The sequence below is a fragment of the Gastrolobium bilobum genome, unplaced genomic scaffold (genome assembly GCF_033153095.1).
Source record: "Gastrolobium bilobum isolate Gb01-03AN ecotype WA unplaced genomic scaffold, APGP_CSIRO_Gbil_v1 utg48954, whole genome shotgun sequence".
NCBI lineage: Eukaryota > Viridiplantae > Streptophyta > Magnoliopsida > Fabales > Fabaceae > Gastrolobium > Gastrolobium bilobum.
In genome coordinates, this window is record NW_026897503.1 from 9,585 (window position 1) to 28,032 (window position 18,448).

General features: G+C 36.7%; 1 protein-coding gene across 1 annotated transcript; it reads right to left on the reverse strand.

Annotated features, from left to right (window-relative positions):
* Positions 1-496: 496 nt before the first annotated feature.
* Positions 497-14,208, reverse strand: LOC133307484 (probable disease resistance protein At4g27220). The gene is made up of 4 exons (XM_061507998.1): positions 12,207-14,208; positions 2,733-3,637; positions 1,999-2,397; positions 497-748 (listed from the first exon to the last, which is right to left on the reverse strand). The coding sequence occupies exons 1-4, from the start codon at positions 14,206-14,208 to the stop codon at positions 497-499; spliced, it is 3,558 nt and encodes a 1,185-aa protein (XP_061363982.1).
* Between the last annotated feature and the right edge of the window lie 4,240 nt (positions 14,209-18,448).

The following is an 18,448-nucleotide window of genomic DNA, read 5'->3' on the forward strand; positions in this document are numbered from 1 at the left end:
TTATCACCAACAAATTAAAAAATTCTAGTTAGGAGGAACTATTTTCTCACTTTAGTCAAATAATCATTTGGAATGCTGTATTGGAATGTGCAAATAAAACTAATTTATGTTGACTGTTTGAGTCCAATACACGATAATGAGTGTGACACTGTCCTAAAAATATTATTTCAAAAAGGAATCTATCTTCAATATTGAACACTATCACTCCAAATATGAGCACATTGAACAGTCTTCGAATAAAAACTACTCCAAGAGTCTCACATTCAGGGCATATACTTGACAACTCTCAACTTCATGCTTCACATTGACAATATTGGTAGCTCACGTGATTTGTGACGTTTCTAGAATTATAACAGTAATACTCATCTTTTATGGTTTCATTCAGTGACGAAGAAAAATCAAGTGCAAATCAAGTCATAGAGAAGATGTGAGACATATTCTAAATAATTATTAAGTTTTCAAAAAATTAGGAAAAAGCCAAAATAATGTGGACATTTTATGTCAGTACTCGTGGTTTGCAGGGAAGAGGAGTCACCTGAATTGCTCTCAAACTCGAAGCAGCTTTGGGGCATTCTTCTATTTTCAGTTGTTTAAGTTTTAGGGCCTGTAAGTTAAAACCCTGGCAGACATCAACAAAACTCGGCAGATTTTCCAGGTCTACCTCTGTTAAGTTTGGAAGCACAATTTCTATTTCATTGATAGTGCTGTCTTCACTGCCATGTCTAAAAACCTCTTCTAGTTGAGTAGCCTCTGATATAGCAAGAAAGATTAATTGTGGAAGCATTCTAACCATAGCGACAGAGAAAAGGCTTTTCAACTTGTTGCAGTCTTCGATCCATAAAGATGTTAGTTTTGGAAAGAACGCCTTCGGCATTGGATAGGTGCTGCTCAAGTTCTTCTTCATTTTCTTCAACGATTTGTTCCAATTCTTCACAACCGTATATATCAAGGAACTCCAACTCTGGTAGGCTTCTATACTCTGCCACGGAGAACAGAGACTTCAAGTTTTCACAACAATACAAATGTAATTCCCGAAGACATTGGAGTCTCAAAGTCAGTCCGGGAGTAGGACCCACCCATGATATAAGGTTCAGTTGAGGTATACCATTTAAATGAAATTCTTGCAGTTTTGAGGGCAAGTGGATGATTTCCTGAAAATGGATATTCAAAGGTAACTAACCAAATAGTAGGATGGGTAATATTACAAATATCAATAAGTAAATGGTATAAATAACACAAAATTATAAAGCATCCAATGCAGACTGGTAACGTGGTGAAATTTATATTCCTACAAATGTATGAAATTAAATCAAATCAACTTTCACAAATTTTAAAAAGAGTACGTACTTCATTCGTATGTTGCCGTCTATGCTCAGAGCCAGCCATCACAGCGATCCAGGCTGTACTCAATTTTGGACAAACTTTCAGAGTTAACATCCTCTGAGATGGCCAATTTGCAAGATAGTTTTCCGGACATATCCCAATGAGATTTTCAAGACTCAGGAGACTGAGAACATCCAAATGAGGAAGCATGATATGGTTACCGTATTGGTGAGATGAATGATCTTCCTGATCACATTCATGGAATACATATTTCAACTTATCACACACACTGATATCTATCTCTTCCAGTCGTGCAAGTCCTTCAACACAACAAATTGGGAATACAGACACTAACTTCTTACACACACCAATCTGAACTGTCTTCAAACAGGGCATCACAAGAGCTGGAACTACTTCCCGGCTTGTATTAGAGCCATCCTCTCTTCCACCTGCTTCAATTATATGCTTCAATTCTGCACACCATTCTATACTCAGCTCTTCCAAGTGCTGCAGACTTTGGGCAACCGACATTGAGAAGAGTACTTCAATTGAGTTGCATTCTTTTATTCTGAGGATTTTAAGATTTCCTAAGTTACATTGCCATGGAAATATGCTGTCTTCGCTGATAGTGCTGTCTTCACTGCCATGTCTAAAAAGCTCTTCTAGTTGATTAGCCTTCTCTATACTAAGACGTCTCAATTGTGGAAGCATTCTAACCATAGCGACAGAGAAAAGGCTTTTCAACTTGTTGCATCCTTCGATCTCTATATCTGTTAGCTTTGGAAAAAACACTTCAGCATTGGATAGGTGCTGCTCAAGTTCTTCATTTTTTTCAATGATTTGTTCCAATTCTTGACAGCCACGTATATGAAGGGACATCAACTCTGGTAAGCTTCTATGTGCTGCCATGGAGAACAGAGATTTCAAGTTTTCACAATGAAACAATAGTAATTGCCGAAGACCTTGGAATCTCAAAATCTGTCCGGGAGTAAGACCCACCCATGATATAAGGTTCAGTTGAGGTAAACCATGTAAACAAAGTTCTTGCAGTTTTGAGGGCAAGTGGATGATTTCCTGAAAATGGAATATTCAAATGTAACTAACCAAATAATGGGATGGGTAGTATTACAAACATCAATTAGTAAACGGTATAAATAAGTAACAGAAAACTGAAATTTATATTCCTACAAATGTATGAAATTAAATCAAATCAACTTTTACATTTTAAAAAGAGTACCTACTTCATGCATATGCTGCCGTCTGTGCTCAGAGGCATCCATCACACCGATCCATGATGTTCTCAATTTTGGACAATCCCAAACATTTAGTATCCTCGAAGGTGTCCAAATTGCATGATAATTTTCGGGACATATCCCAACAAGATTTTCAAGAAAGCTGAGTTGGAGAACATCCAAATGAGGAAGCATGATATGGTTATTGTATTGGTGAGATGAATGATCAAAGTGATAACATTCCCCAAATACATATTTCAACTCATGGCAACTATTGATATTTATCTCTTCCAATTGTGCAAGTCCTTCAACACAACACATTGGGAATATAAACTCTAACTTAACACAATCATCAATCGAAACTTTCTTCAAACAGGGCATCACAAGAGCTGGAACTACTTCCCTGCTTGTATTAGAGCCATCCTCTCTTCCACCTGCAATTATATGCTTCAATTCATCACAATGTTCTATAGTAAACTCTTCCAGCTGCTGCAGACTTTGGGCAACTGATATTGAGAAGAGTACTTCAACTGACGAGCATTTTTCTATTATGAGGATTTTGAGATTTCTTAAGTTACATTGCCATGGAAATATCCTTTGCAATAGTGGGCAATCATATATATGGATTTTTTGTAATTTCTCAAAGAAGCAGAGCACTGGCAGAGGTGGACCTTGATACAATTCTTTCAAGTTTATCAAACTTTGCAGCTGTAACTCGACCAAACTGGGAATCAACGCATCTGCAGAATCAGACGTTATATCAAAGAGGCACTCTACCTCTGCACAATCAAGGAGATGGAGACTAATCCAATCATTCTTGCCTCTGATCATATCTGGGGTGATATTTTTACATCCTCCGTGAAGGCTTCTCAATAAAACGGTCTCAGCTTTTTGTAGAAGTTTCCTTCCAGATGCCTTCAAGTTGGATATATTAAAATCCACTAGTTCCAAAACTCTAGTCATTCCCTCCGTGATAAAACTACTGCAGCTTTCGAACCAATGAGTATGTATTACAAACCTCTGCAGCTTTGGGAGAGTAAAAATATCCACAATGCTCTGGCAAATGTACTTGTCAGAGCAAGCTGCAAGATATACCTCTTCTAGTTGTGAACATTTCTGATAAATTGTACAAAAGGAAATTGTTTCCATTAATTCTCTATCGTATGAAGTGAACATGAATACAAATAAATAGGCTTATGGCTGTTCCTGATGGGTGCAACTACTTCCTAAATATATGCAACAGCTAAGATGCTACTATCCTAGAATACATCAGATAACAAAATAAGCTAGGAAAAAGGTATCCTAACAAACTAAGATAACAACCAATCTACAACTAATAACAATCAGATCAGATCGAATCTTCTATTCCAACACTCCCCCTCAAGTTGGAGCATGAAGATATGAAATGCCTAACTTGGGAAGGAAAGCCATAAAGGAAGCGCGTCCAAGTGCCTTTGTGAAAATATCCGCAAGTTGGAACTGAGATCGAACAAAAATAGTACGGATAGTCTTGGATAACAACCGTTCCCGGACAAAGTGGCAGTCAATTTCAATGTGTTTGGTGCGCTCATGAAACACAGGGTTGGCTGCAATGTGTAGAGCCGCTTGATTGTCACAACACAACTCCATTGGATCATCATGAAAAACATTAAGAGATGCAAGAAAGGACTTCAACCAAACTAATTCAGCCGTGGTGGTTGCCATGGAGCGGTATTCAGCTTCTGCCGAGGAGCGTGAGATGGTGAGCTGCTTCTTTGTTTTCCATGAGATAGGTGAATTTCCAAGCATAATAAAGAACCAAACTGACCTACGAGTTAAAGGACAGCTGGCCCAATCGGAGTCACAAAAAGCATGAATTTTGAGATCACTCTTGGAAGGAAGGAGAATTCCTTGGCCAGGATTCATTTTGAGGTATCGTAATACTCTGATAGCAGCTTCATAATGCACTTCCTTCGGAGCTTGCAAGAACTGGGAGAGAATATGCACGGCATAGCTTAAATCAGGCCGAGTTATTGTAAGATAGACTAGCTTACCCACAATTCGTCTATAACGTCCCGGATCACCATAGGCAGGACCATCATCTAGAGCCAAACGATGATTTTGTTCAATTGGGAACTGAACTGGTTTACAATCCAACAAACCAGTTTCTTTGAGAATATCCAACGCGTATTTACGTTGACACAAGAAAATACCGTCATCATGACGAGCAACTTCGATGCCTAAAAAATATTTTAACTGGCCCAAATCCTTAATTTTGAAGCATTTGTTAAGATAAGCTTTAGCCTCTTGACATGCCTGTGAATCATTCCCTGCCAACACCAAATCGTCAACGTAGATCAAAATGGCTAAGAAACAAGGACCACGCTGCAAAGTGAATAAAGTGTGATCTGCTGCAGATTGAATAAAACCATATTGGACAAGAGAAGTGCTTAGTTTTGCAAACCAATTTCTGGGAGACTATCGCAAACCATATAAGGACTTTTGTAGGCGACATACTTTGCTGCCTTGCCCTTGATTAAAGCCAGCTGGGATGCGCATGTACACTTCTTCATCAAGATCGTCGTTAAGGAACGCGTTATGAACATCCATTTGATGTAAATACCAACCTTTTGCTGCTGCAATCGAGAGTAAAGTTCTAACACTCACCATTTTCGCTACTGGAGCATAAGTCTCAGTGAAATCCTCGCCTGGAATTTGGTGATTGCCTGCGATTACTAATCGGGCTTTGTAACGCTCGACGTTGCCATTTGAGTGATATTTAATTTTATAGACCCATTTACATGGAAGAGCATGCTTCCCAGCTGGTAACTCGGTGATAGCCCATGTATGATTTTCTTCTAGGGCTTGGATCTCCGGATTCATCTGACCTAGTATAATTAAAGGAGAATGGTTAATGTTAAAAATTAGAGTTTTTAAATAGGTTGTGAATCCTTGGACGTTTAGTGAAATCGGAAGAAAATTCGGATGAGTTTAGATCGCGTGAGGTGGCGTGGAACCCACCCCACTTTAAATCCACTTAAACCACATCATCATTCCACTATTCATCATCACCTTCTCTCCCCTTCTTATGCCAAAACCGTGCTCCTCCCCCCAAATAACCCCATTTTTCATTCAAATTTCAATTCCTTCTAAATCCATCATTTCTTAACCAAATCAAGCGATTTTTGTGTTGAAATTTGTTGGGAACAACCTTCCAAACATATTGGTGGTATCCATTAACCTTGAAACTCTCTCTTTGGTGAGATATGGGCCATTTACAGCCACAAAATTTTGGAGAAAAATGATGTTCATGGAGTTGTTTGGAGCTCCAATGGTTTAGGATAGCTTGGAGGAGTCTTGTGCCAAGCTTTTGAGTAAGTTTCTTCACCATTTTAACGGTTTAATCCTTGGATTGAATTCATGAACCCTAAGGGGGAATTTGATGATTTGTGTTGTTAGAGAGCTCAATTGGAAAATGTGTATTAGATGATAATGTCTTAGAATGATGTGTGAGAGCTAGAAATGCCATGAAAATTATTGATGAAAATTATGAAAATTTAACTTAGAAATTTTGAGGAATGTCATGACTTTGAGTTTTGGAATTTTGTTGGGAATTAATTAATGAGTTGTTGTATGATTATATGATGATATAATGTGGTTGTGTGAGGTGTGGAGTGATTAAAAGTGAATGGAAATCCAAGAATTGCCCTAGGTTACAACTTGGCCTTTAAAGGAAAATTAAGGAATTGATGTTGTTGGAAATTGTTTGAGTGATGAATTATGTGTTAAAAAGGTAATTAGATGGGTTGTGTGGTGATTGGCAAGTGGAAGAATCAATGCAAAAATAATAAGTGGCTTAGATGGCATAAAGAACCTAGAGTGAAATATTTCGCAAAACGATGCGTAAATGTCGTAAAACGGAAAAACGACGATTGAACTAGCCTCTAGGCAACCCAAGGATGCGTAATAAAATGAGAAAGAAAATTTAGAAAAAATAAATCCCCAAATAACACATAGATGGCCGAACCTTCAAGGAGGAAGGGGGGATTTTGCGGTTTTCGCGTTCTGATGTAATTCGACGCGAAAATGGCGAACCGGCACTTGAATTGGCCTCTGGACAACCTATTGAGGGGTAATAAAATGAAAAATAAAATTTAGAAAAATAAAATTGAAAATAAGCCTAGGATGGCCGAACCTACCAAGTGTTGGTGAGGTGATTTCGTGATTTTTGCGTTTTGATGCTGTTTGACGCGTACTGATGGATGTACGTGATTGTATAGGTTGCCGTACGTTGACTTGAATCCCGAATCTTGAATCTGGGAGTTGCCCTTGGTCCTGGACCAAGTGGATTGAGGTATATAATTGGTTCAATGCATGGATAATTGTAAATTAGCATGTATTGTTTGAATTATAAGAGATTGAGAATGTCCTCTGTGTAGGCATTCTTCTGTGTACCAAGTTGAGGGATAAGCTGCTGCGGAGCTTGTGAAAACAATATTTAAGGTAACCTCTTGGTACTGGGGCTTGTTCCCCTTTTCTGTTCCACCTTGCCAGTTGATGACAACGGTAGGAAGTGTGTATGAGTAGTATAGAACACATGAGCATGCATGCATTATTACAATGGGTACTTATATACCGAGTCTCTGGCCAGTAGACAGTTTTATTAGCCTTCGGGAAGTTTCGGACTTCCACTGGATAGGTCTCCAGGAGGGAGTTCCAGTTGACCGTGGGTCATGGTGTGTGATTCGGGTAGGAGCACACTAGGAATGTCTTTGGCGTTTTGGATGGTTGGGGCATCATGGTTGTGGTTTTTTGAACACACCTTGGATGATACCCATAGGCTTATATATGCCCAGGGCGTACGTGGAATTGGGGTTACCATCCCGTATCGTCGTAGTTTGTATCTTTATATTCCCCATTTCTCTAAAACCCTTGCTATATCCCGTTTTAAAATTGGTTGTTGTATTCTATTCATATGCATCGAAGTGAACCATTGGGCGGAGTTTTCTCCAGAACCTCTGGGTTACTGAGATATATTCGTATATCTCACCCCGTCTCGGGGCATTTTATTTCAGGATGTACCTGTGGCGTTGGAGCAGCGGGTAAGAGGCCCGCAGAGTGATAGAGGAACATTTTCAGTATTTGGCATATTGTTCATGTTGGCATGCCTAAGTCTAGTAGTTTGTATCATTTGAATTTATGTTTAAATTTGTAATTGAAGTTGTAATATTGTAAAGGGTAATTTGAAGTTGAAGTCGTAAGTTGTAATATTTAAGTATATGTTGTAAATGTAAAAGAGATGCATGATGTACTAAGATGGAAGGATTTTAGGCCTATGTTAGAGTTATGTTATATGCTTATATTGTGAAACTACATGTAAATGAGACCTTTGTGATTGAAACAAGTAAGGAATATAATGTGAGCTCTATAGTATAAACTGTGTAATAAATATAAACTGGATTGAGTTGTAAGTGCCCCAAGGCGTTGTTGGTCCTTGTGTGTGCCACCCATTGGATTATTACTGTATTATTGTTGGATTATTAGGTACTTTGAGGCATTAGTGAGCTTGTACAAATTTGGAGATTATTGGAAAAACAAAGAAAGTGTGCGAGTGAGAGGAAAAAGCATACTGAAAAGTCTTGTGTTAGTATGAAAAAGCACACTGAAAAGTCTTGTGTTAGTATGTGGGGATAGTCGTTGATTCTTGAAGCGGCCGGACGTTACAATAGGAGATGTCTATGCCATGTCGATAGTCTGTATATGTTGTTAGGTATGCATGCTTAGGTCTATGTTACTTATTTAATTGCATCTCTTTTGTTTATTTGATGTAATTATATAACTAACATCATGGACATTATTTTGAGACAGTATGATTATGAGATAGCCTAGGCCATGGATGACTGAGCAATATGTTTTATCTATGCTGTGATATGCCTGAATTATATTAAACTGTCAATCAGGTTAAAATTATCATAGTGGGAATTATCCCCAGAGGTCCAAAATACAGAGGAAATGCTGTCCGTTTTATTTTGGCCATGGAAGTAAAAATGTTTTCAATAAGGAAAAAGAGAAAAAATTTATTCAGTTAGCTTCCGCATTAATTAAGTTGAGCATGCTGCGCTTACTATCATATAAATGTTAATTAACCGGCTGCAGACGGGGCGTTACACAGAACCTGCCAGACATATTTATCCTTTTTTTTTTTTTTTTTTTGGTAAACAACATAATTGTCCTCTAATGCAGCATTGAATTGAATAGAGAAGATAATAAAGTTATTTTCAACAGAACTATACACAAATATGTTTAGAGAAACTCTTGTTATTACAGTTACGTGAAGGTCATAAATTTCTTTTTTCCATCCGAACAGCTTTCTAATAAAGTGGAGATATTCTAATGCAGAGAAAATTCAGGCAATATGTATACTTGGCTTTTTCAGTAACTAACCTAGTTATTAATTATCTTTTCAAATTTCTCATCACAATGTCATTTCCTTGCTTTGAAGTAACTTTAGACCCTCATAACAGGTGTTATCTAACATTGTTAACCTAGACATCTTCCTTCTCCTGAAAATATCTCAAAAAAAGGTATTATCTAAAGTTCTCACCACTGTTTCTACAGATTAAGTATCCAGCCTTTTTCTGTGACACGTAATGTAGATGAACTAATATTCTTTAGGTCACATTTAGAAACACTTAAAAAGTTTTGAGATGAAAACTGAATCATTTTGATAAAGTCTTAGTTGATCGGATACTTCCACAATAGTTGTCTCAATGAGACTTGTTTATAAGGTCTTTTCATTTGCAAAACGGAAGATGGCTCAATTGTAATTTAAAGTTGGACGAATTGAGCACATATAATCAGAGTAATCCCTACCAATCATTTTCCATCCTTATGGAAGAAATACGAAATTACTGATCTATATTATTGCATCTTTCCTTCAATTATATTTCTGATTCCTTTTTACTTTTCCCTTTCCCATATTTTCTCTTTATATATACCTAAAGTTACTTTTATAAAATTCTCATACTGACTTACTATTGATGCATGAATAAATATTTATTTAAGTTATTCTTCAGCAAGTTATAAGAAATTGAATATCAAGTGAAAATCTTCACATCTTAGAACACATACGCATAATCCTCCATAGTAGCACATTTCAAAATTCCCATACAACTAACGTCATTCTTACTCCTTACTAGTTGTAAACTCTTAACTGAGAAAAAAAAAAAAAAAAAACCGTCTATAACCATATTCACAAGCACAAGTATGACACGATTCCATACACAAATAACATAAATTGAATAATAACTTATAAAACTGTAGTTATCAGCCTGTTCACCTTCATCTTTGTCGAAATCTGAACATTCTTTACTTAATTAACGATACTTGCACAATTTTTCAATTATATATAAGTTATAAGATAATATTGTGTTATCTGCACCACTTGATTTCTTACCATTGATGTAACGCCCCAGCCGCTTCAAGAATCAATGACTATCCTCACATACTAACATGAGACTTTTCAGTGTGCTTTTTCATCACTCGCACACTTCCCGGAAAAACTTCCCAGGAGGTCACTCATCCCAGAATTGCTCCAAGTTAAGCACGCTTAACTATGGAGTTCTTCCGTTCCAGGCTACCGAAAAGAAGATGCATCTTGTTTGTATAGGTAGTATCAATTAATTCTTATAAGCTATTCCAAACTGTGCAGTCTCATACCTGCACAGTCTTTGGAATCCCTCTCGTTCGGGTGTTGATTCGATTCATTCATGCATGTAACCCCCCACTGGAAGCCTGTCAGGAGCCGCTCCTTGTCCGTTCCTCTTTACACCGGTGATCACTCCCCGCCCTGGTCAGCGCTCGAGATGTTACAATTGAGAGCATGGGGATGTGGTCTTCAATCAGAAGAGGAATCTTCATCTTCTTCTTCTTCTAGTTCATCGTATTCTTCTTCTTCTAGTTCATCATCTTCTCCTTTCGCTTCTTCTAATTGCACCTTTATCACCAACAAATTTAAATATTCTAGTTAGGAGGAACTATTTTCTCACTTTACACACTCAAATAATCATTTTGAATGCTATATTGGAATGTGCAAATAAAAACTAATTTATGTTGACTGTTTGAGTCCCATACACAATTATGAGTGTGACACTATGTCCTAAAAAAAATTCTTTCAAAGTGGAATCTATCTTCAATATTGAACACTATCATTCCAAACATGCGCACATTGAACAGTCTGCCAATAAAAATTACTCCAAGAGTCTAACATTCAGGGCATATACTTGACAACTCTCAACTTCATGCTTCATATTGACAATATTAGTTGCTCACGTGATTTGTGTGACCTTTCTAGAGTTATATTATAACAGTAAAATTCATCTTTTGTGGTTTCATTCGATGACCAAGAAAAATCAAGTGCAAATCAAGTCATAGATAAGATGTGAGACGTATTCAAAATAAGTTTCAAATTGGTCGGTTTGTCTATCTCACTATCTAAACATTATTCTAAATAACTATTAAGTTTTCAAAAAATTAGAAAAAAACCAAAATAATTAGGATATTTTATGTCAGTAGTCCTAGTTTGCAGGGGAGAGGACTCACCTGAATTCCTCTCAAACTCGGAGCCACCCATCACAGCGATCCATGATGTTCTCAATTTTGAACAATCCCAAACAGTTAGCTCCCTCGAAGGTGTCCAATTTGCACGATAGTTTTCGGGACATATCCCAATGAGATTTTCAAGATGCATAAGGTTGAGAACATTCAAATGAGGAAGCATGACATGGTTATCATATTGGTGAGATGAATGATCTTCGTGATCACATTCGCCAAACACATATTTCAGCTCAGTATCCCAACAGATAACTATCTCTTCCAATCGTGCAAGTCCTTCGACACAACAGATTGGGAATATAGACTCTAACTTATTACAATAACCAATGTAAATTGTCTTCAAACAGGGCATCACAAGAGCTGGAACTACTTCCCTGCTTGTATTAGAGCCATCCTCTCTTCCACCTTCAATTATATGCTTCAATTCAGCTGAATTTTTTATAGTTAGCTCTTCCAGCTGCTGTAGACTTTGGGCAACAGACATTGAGAAGAGTACTTCACCAAGCGAGCAACTAGTTAATATGAGGATCTTAAGATTTTCTAAGTTACATTGCCACGGAAATATGCTTTGCAACAGTGGGCATGCGTGTATACAGAGTTTCTCTAATTTCTCAATAAAACGTAGCACTTGCAGAGGTGGACCTCGACACAATTCTTTCAAGTTTATCATTCCCCACAGTTCTAACTCGACCAACTCGGGAATCAATCCATGATTAGAATCAGGCATTGTATCAAAAAAGCATTCTACCTCTGAAAAATAATAGAGATGGAGACTATTCAAAACATTCATGCCACCGATCATGTCTGGGATGATATTTTTACATCCTCCTCCTTGAAGGCTTCTCAAACAAACAGTCTCAGCTATTTGTACAAGTTTCATTTTAGATGCCTTCACATTCGAGATATCAAAATCCACTAGTTCTAGAACTCTCGTTTTTCCTCCCTCACGGTCAAAAATTGAGGTATTGGATTTGAAAAATTCAGTATATATTACAAACCTCTGCAGCTTTGGGAGAGTAAAAATATCCACAATGCTCTGGAAAATGTATTGATCACAACATTCTGCAAGATATAACTCTTCTAGTTGTGAACATTTTCCTATTGCTCCATTATAGATTTTTTCTTCAATACGACATCTTGACAAATCTAGCAGCTTCAATCTTTTCAGTTTTCCAATTTCGTTAGGAAGTTCATTTATGCTACAATCTTGCAAGTCAAGAACCTCAAGTATTGTTAAGCTTGCTATGAAAGAAATATCACCTAACTCCCAATTGTTCAAGCGCAGAGTTTGAAGATTTGACAACAACTGGAGTGATTGAGGCAATGTCCATGGTGCTCTAAGATAGAAATCATTGATTAAAGAGAAAACCTTGAGCCCTTTCATTTCTTCAAATGTTGCATGTGATAAATTCAAGGAAGGTCGTATCCTAAAGTGTAGCAATAAAATTTCAAGGTTCGGAGCATTCAATTGAAGAGAAATTTCATTCCCATGGTACCACGAGCATACTGCAAAATACTCTCTTACACAATAATCCTCTGCCAAGGTACTGAGCGGTTTGTCAATATTTACAATAATTTTATGATCCTCTGATGTTTTTGCTATCCATGAGGCTACATCACGAACCATGTCATGCATCTTCACGTGGTTTTTCCTTTTCTCAACATGCATCAACAAACAAGAATCTGAAAGTTTGTTTATACCACTTCGGATCCAGCTCCTTGCCGAGTCTAATGAGAATCGACCTCCCAAACCCAGTCCAACTGCATATCGGATCAAAGCTTCTATATCAATTTCAAAGTCTTCCGGAAACATAGAGCATATCAAGAAAAGCAACTTTGCTTTGTCGTCTAAATAATCATAGCTTAACTTAAGACAAGTAAAAGCATCTCTCACTTCTTCTTCCACCTGATCATCGATTGTGTCTGGATGCCTCAAGCTGTCTAATGACATCTCCCACTCAGCTTTAGATTTTCCTTTTAAGGAAGATCCCACAGCTACGGCTACTAGTGGTAGTCCATTACATTCATCACAAAGTTCCCGCGGCACATCATTTAATGACTTAGAGAAGTCATCATCAATGTTTGCATGCTTCTGGAACAAAGTCCAAGAATCATCTTTGGATAAGAGATCCAAATAAATACTTTTTTGGCAATCCATTGAACTACATACACCTTGACGACGAGTGGTTAGAAGCACCTTCCATCTTCCCTTTGAATCATTGTCCAAGCAAATCCCTATATTCTTCAATTCAAACTTTTTCCATAAATCATCTATTATTATAAGAATTCGCTTCTTTTGTTTCAAACATAACCATAAACGTTGTGCTCTTGCATCTTCATTTTGTTCCTCCAATTTCAAGGATAACATATCTGCCATTTTTTGTTGAATGTTTATAATGTTGGGAGATTGAGACACTGTAACCAATATAACCTTATCAAACAAATTCAACTGCTCAGCTTTCTTACCCACTTCAGTTACAAGAGTTGTTTTCCCAGATCCACCAGTCCCATACACTCCTATCATATAGATGCCATCATTCTTGAGTGCCTCCCAAAGTTGAGTGTAAGCCACTTTTGTTGATTCAAAGGAAGTAAAATTTTCAGATGACAGGTACTGAATGCCTGGGAGAGGAGCAAGGTGAGAAAATGGCTGAATGTTGCTTTTGGCTTTGAATTTCCCCATTTCCTCTATCTTTTTCGCCAGTTGCTTGCATAAAAGATATCTTCCCCAGGTTGGACACCATCCTTCAAAGCAATTGTTGTTTGTGTCCATCCTTTGTTCCAGCTTCTCCACCTCTTTCAGGATATTTTCCACATCTTTCAGCCATTTATCCACAGGTTCTTCAATTACTTCAGTTCTCTCTTTGGCTTGTTGAACACGAAACAACATGCTACCTCTTTCGGATGTCAGCTCCTTCTTTTCATTCTCAAGATCTGTGATTACTTTATTTGGAAAAAAGAAGTATTGTCCCTCACGAATTGCTGGATCCACCAAATATTTAGCACCACTTGTCGCAACACTAGTAACAACGGCCCTAGCAATATTAGAAATGAAATCCATGGTAACCTGACAACAGAATCATGTGCACTATTAGTCAGAGATCCATCATTATATGGAATGCAAGTTAGTCTCTTAATTGTTGGATGACAAAGAAGCATCTCAGTGTTTGTGATGCGTGAAATCAATTTGAAAGAAAGATAAACTTTGATTGAAGTATAAATGATGGATATAACTCAATTTTTATTCCCACATTCAGAGGACTATTATTACAAAAGAATAAATTTATATTGGAATGGTTAAAAAAAAAAAGCCAAAACAGACAACTTAGTTTTTAATCACATATAGATATCAAATCTAAACAGTAGGCTTAAGTCTAATCGTAGATGCATATTCATAATGGGAAAACTTCATACTTTGTCTCCTCTTGAACTTAGATGCACTGTTAGCTTAGCTGAGTTGCGAATCACAGATGCGAAGGTGGATACTGGTTCTTGTACTTTTACTTCAGGATCACACACTGCAATGTTCTCTTTTCTTCTTTAATCCCAAAGTTAAGAGATTGGTCAACCATTACAAACACCATGCCTACTACCTTCAATCTCTGAACATGTGCTGGACACTTGAAATTATTATTTAACATGTGACAATGCATGGATATTCGTTTTAAGTCATTGAAAAAGGAAAGGAAAGGACAACGAAGTGTGCCTCCTAGTGAATCACCATTAACTATCAGTCTATTTATTAATTTCTTAATGTATAAAATTAAGTTAATAAATCTTCAAATATTATCAAATAAGTTTAAAACAGCCTGTTAAAAATATAAGGTTCTCTTTATTTCTTTTATGGTTAAGCGCAAGCTTATGAGATTGGTCAATGATTCCCTCCGTTTTTTCAAACCTACTCTTTCTTCTCAATTTCTTAACAGTTAATGAATCATCAATTATTATCAAAATAAGTTTAAAACAGCCTGTTAACAATATAAGATTCTCTTTATTTGTTTTATGGGAAAGCGCAAGCTTATGAGATTGGTCAATGATTCCCTCCGTTTTTTCAAACCTACTCTTTCTTCTTAATTTCTTAACAGTACTTGTGGACACTTAAAAATTAAATATTCTTAATTCAAAAAATAATAATTATATTTTATTAATATTTTTTCTTATTTTCCTTAATAAAATGTCAAGAGATAACGATAACAGTTTAAAAATAATAATATATTTTAAAATTTCTAAAAATACCAAATAATCAAAATTTAGCCATCACTGACCCCCGCACTCCGGATTAGTCCCATAGCCGGCTCAAAGAGTCGAAGCTTGTGGGGATACCGAAGGGAGCCAACTCGCCTCAAAGAGGTAATTAGGGTTGGGTAACTCCAAAAAGAAAATAGAATTTATAGAACTATACTTATTTCTAATCAAAAGGAATAATAGTTAATTAATCATTAAATATTCACACATTAATTTTAAAACTTCCTATTTACGACAATGGTAGAATAATCGTTTTAAAATTCATTTTGAGTTAGTGGAAGAAGTAAAGGATAGGACATAAAAGTGAGCCTCCCCATGAATAACGATTAACAACTAGTCTTTATTTATTGATTTAATTTATGATTATTTATTTATTTTATGATTAGAGACAAATTGTTAAAATAGAGCATATAATAACCCTCACATGTAGTTGTTGAGTTAATTATGAATTAATGATTTTAATCATAATATGGAAGAATAATTATAAGAAAAGTAGAAGAAAAAGAAATAAAGTCACATTTGGTGAAAAAAAAGGAATTAAAATGACAGTTAAAGAGTAAAAATACAGGTAAATAAAGTTATCAAAAAAGTGAAAGTAAAAATAGAAATGTGATTAGAAAAATATTCTAATCCATTGGGTAAAGTTAGGTAGTGAATATAGGTGCGTAGATAGATAAGCTTTTAACCAATCAAAGTAACTTAAATATTTAAGTTTAGAAATAGTGGCTTCCCTCCTCGCGTGCGTCTCGTTCTTTCTTTCTTCTATGTGCGTCGAACCCGTAGCCATTGGAAGGATGCTTAAATTGCAACTTCTTCATTTCTTGATGAAATCAAGCGAGGTAAAAAGAAAAGTTGCTTAGAATTGGGAGACAAACAACCCCTAATCCATAATCTATCAAAAAGCCTTGTATTGAGAGAAAAACAGAAGGGAAAGTGGCCCCTTTGTTGATTGAAGGTCCAGGAAGGTGTTTTGATCTCATTTGAGGTTGGAAATCCACTCATTGGGTGATTTTAGGTAAGTTTATGTTAAGACATCCTAACTTTCTTTGAGTTTTGAGAAAGATTGAATTTAGGTTTTTATTTTGAAAGTTTGGCTTGATTGAGCATGTTAGAGCTTGATTGAGGCTTTGCTCATGTTAAGAAAAGTGTTTAGATGAAGATTTTAACGGTGAAAATGTATTCGAAAAAATTAAAGATACTATATTTTTGAATAGTGTCATATACGTGAATAATGACGTATACATGGATAGTACTGTAGAGATGAACAATACCGTATGTATGCATTGATGATGGATAATAATGGAAATGTGTTCCTTGGTTATAGTGCGAGACCAAGTGGACTTGTAGAGCAAGAGCATGGACATTGAGCAAGGCTCTTGATTACTTGAGATTAAGGTAAGTATCAAACAATGGTTCGATGTGAAACTTATATGAAATGGGTATATGTTTAATTGTGACAAATTCACCATGGATAGGTGTGGTCGTCAATTGTTGAGCATTTTGTTGGCTTGTGGACCTTTTGACTTGGAAGAGGCTAGAAAAAGAGTTATTCCAGGTAAGCTTTCGATCCTTGGGGTTAATCCCCTGTTTGTTCCACCAAACTCTAAGGGAGGGTGGTTCTTTCATATGATATGTATATATACCATGTTATTCTTTTGGAGAGCATAGGGAGTGTCTATGCCATGTTGATAGTCTGTATATGTTGTTAGTGATAGGGGTGTTTGATGCTCTCCGGCAAGTATACCGATCGCACAAGTAATATAGAAAGTAAGTAGAGTATCGTCTCCACAGGGATTGTAAACCAAGTACTACAATAACCAGTCCCCTTAAGTTGGAAAACTCGGTTTGTTGTTTGAAAAATTTTGAATTGAATTTGAGTAACAATATGAAATAAAGACTTGTTTTTATATTTTTATTTAAGTGAAATAAAACAATAACAATGAGAACTGATTTAAAAATATGATAAAAACATTGTAGCTAGAGCGCACTCACCTTATGATCCCCACTTCTTACTTTGGATTGATTCACAATACTTATTCATATAGAGCGCACTCACCTTATGATCCCCACTTCTTACTTTGGATTGATTCACAATACTTATTCATATAATTACTCGGATAAATTCTTATCTAAGATAATTAGTTAAATCCCAATCCCTTGGTAATTTAACCCTTTAATCCCCAATTGGAATCCTAATCTCTTAGCAACCCCTCATGAAAATTAAGTGATGAACTCTATAATTTAGGCATCCGCAATTCAATAAACATCTATTCCTAGCATTCATACGAACCGTTATCCTACCCCCCCCTTTCAGGATGAAAACCCCAATATCCCTATCTAGGGTTCTAACCCTCAGACTATTATCAACTATTAGAGTGATCAATTCTAATAAAGAAAATATAAAATACGAACAGGGTAGAGATAAAGATAATTATATAAACGAGCAATTATAAATCAATCCGCGTAACAAGGGTTCACATAGGGTTTGTGACCCTAACTACAATAAAAGAAAACTAGCCAAGCATAATCATGGCTAAAAATAATCCAATATTCAAAAGCATAAAATTAAGGAGAAAAGAGAAGAAGAACTTGATCCCAGGAATCCCCTCAGAGCTCTGCTGTCGTCTCTCTTCAGAAGAATAGGTCTGAATACCTAATTCTGTCATAGGGATCCTATTTATAAACCTCTTTTCCTTATTCCAAAAATACCCTTCGCGCAGCACAGTACTTCTTTCCCGCAAACCGGCGCCACTTAGCGCCATTGTGAAAAAGTCGGAGTCATTTTCTCGAAAACTGGCGCCACTTTGGTGCAACTCGGCGCCATTTCCCTGGCCAACTTATGCTGCACGGTGGCGCAACTTGGCGCCATTCCTATTCACTTTGGGCGCCTAGTGGCGCCACTTCCTTTGCTTTGGGCGCTGGACAACTTCATGGCGCCACTTAGCATGAGTTTGGCGCTAAGTGGCGCCAAGTCACTGCCATTTATACCATGCAACACGATGCAACATGGAACCTTCCTCTGTGTGGAGTCGTGTGTGGAGTCGCGTCAACAGGCT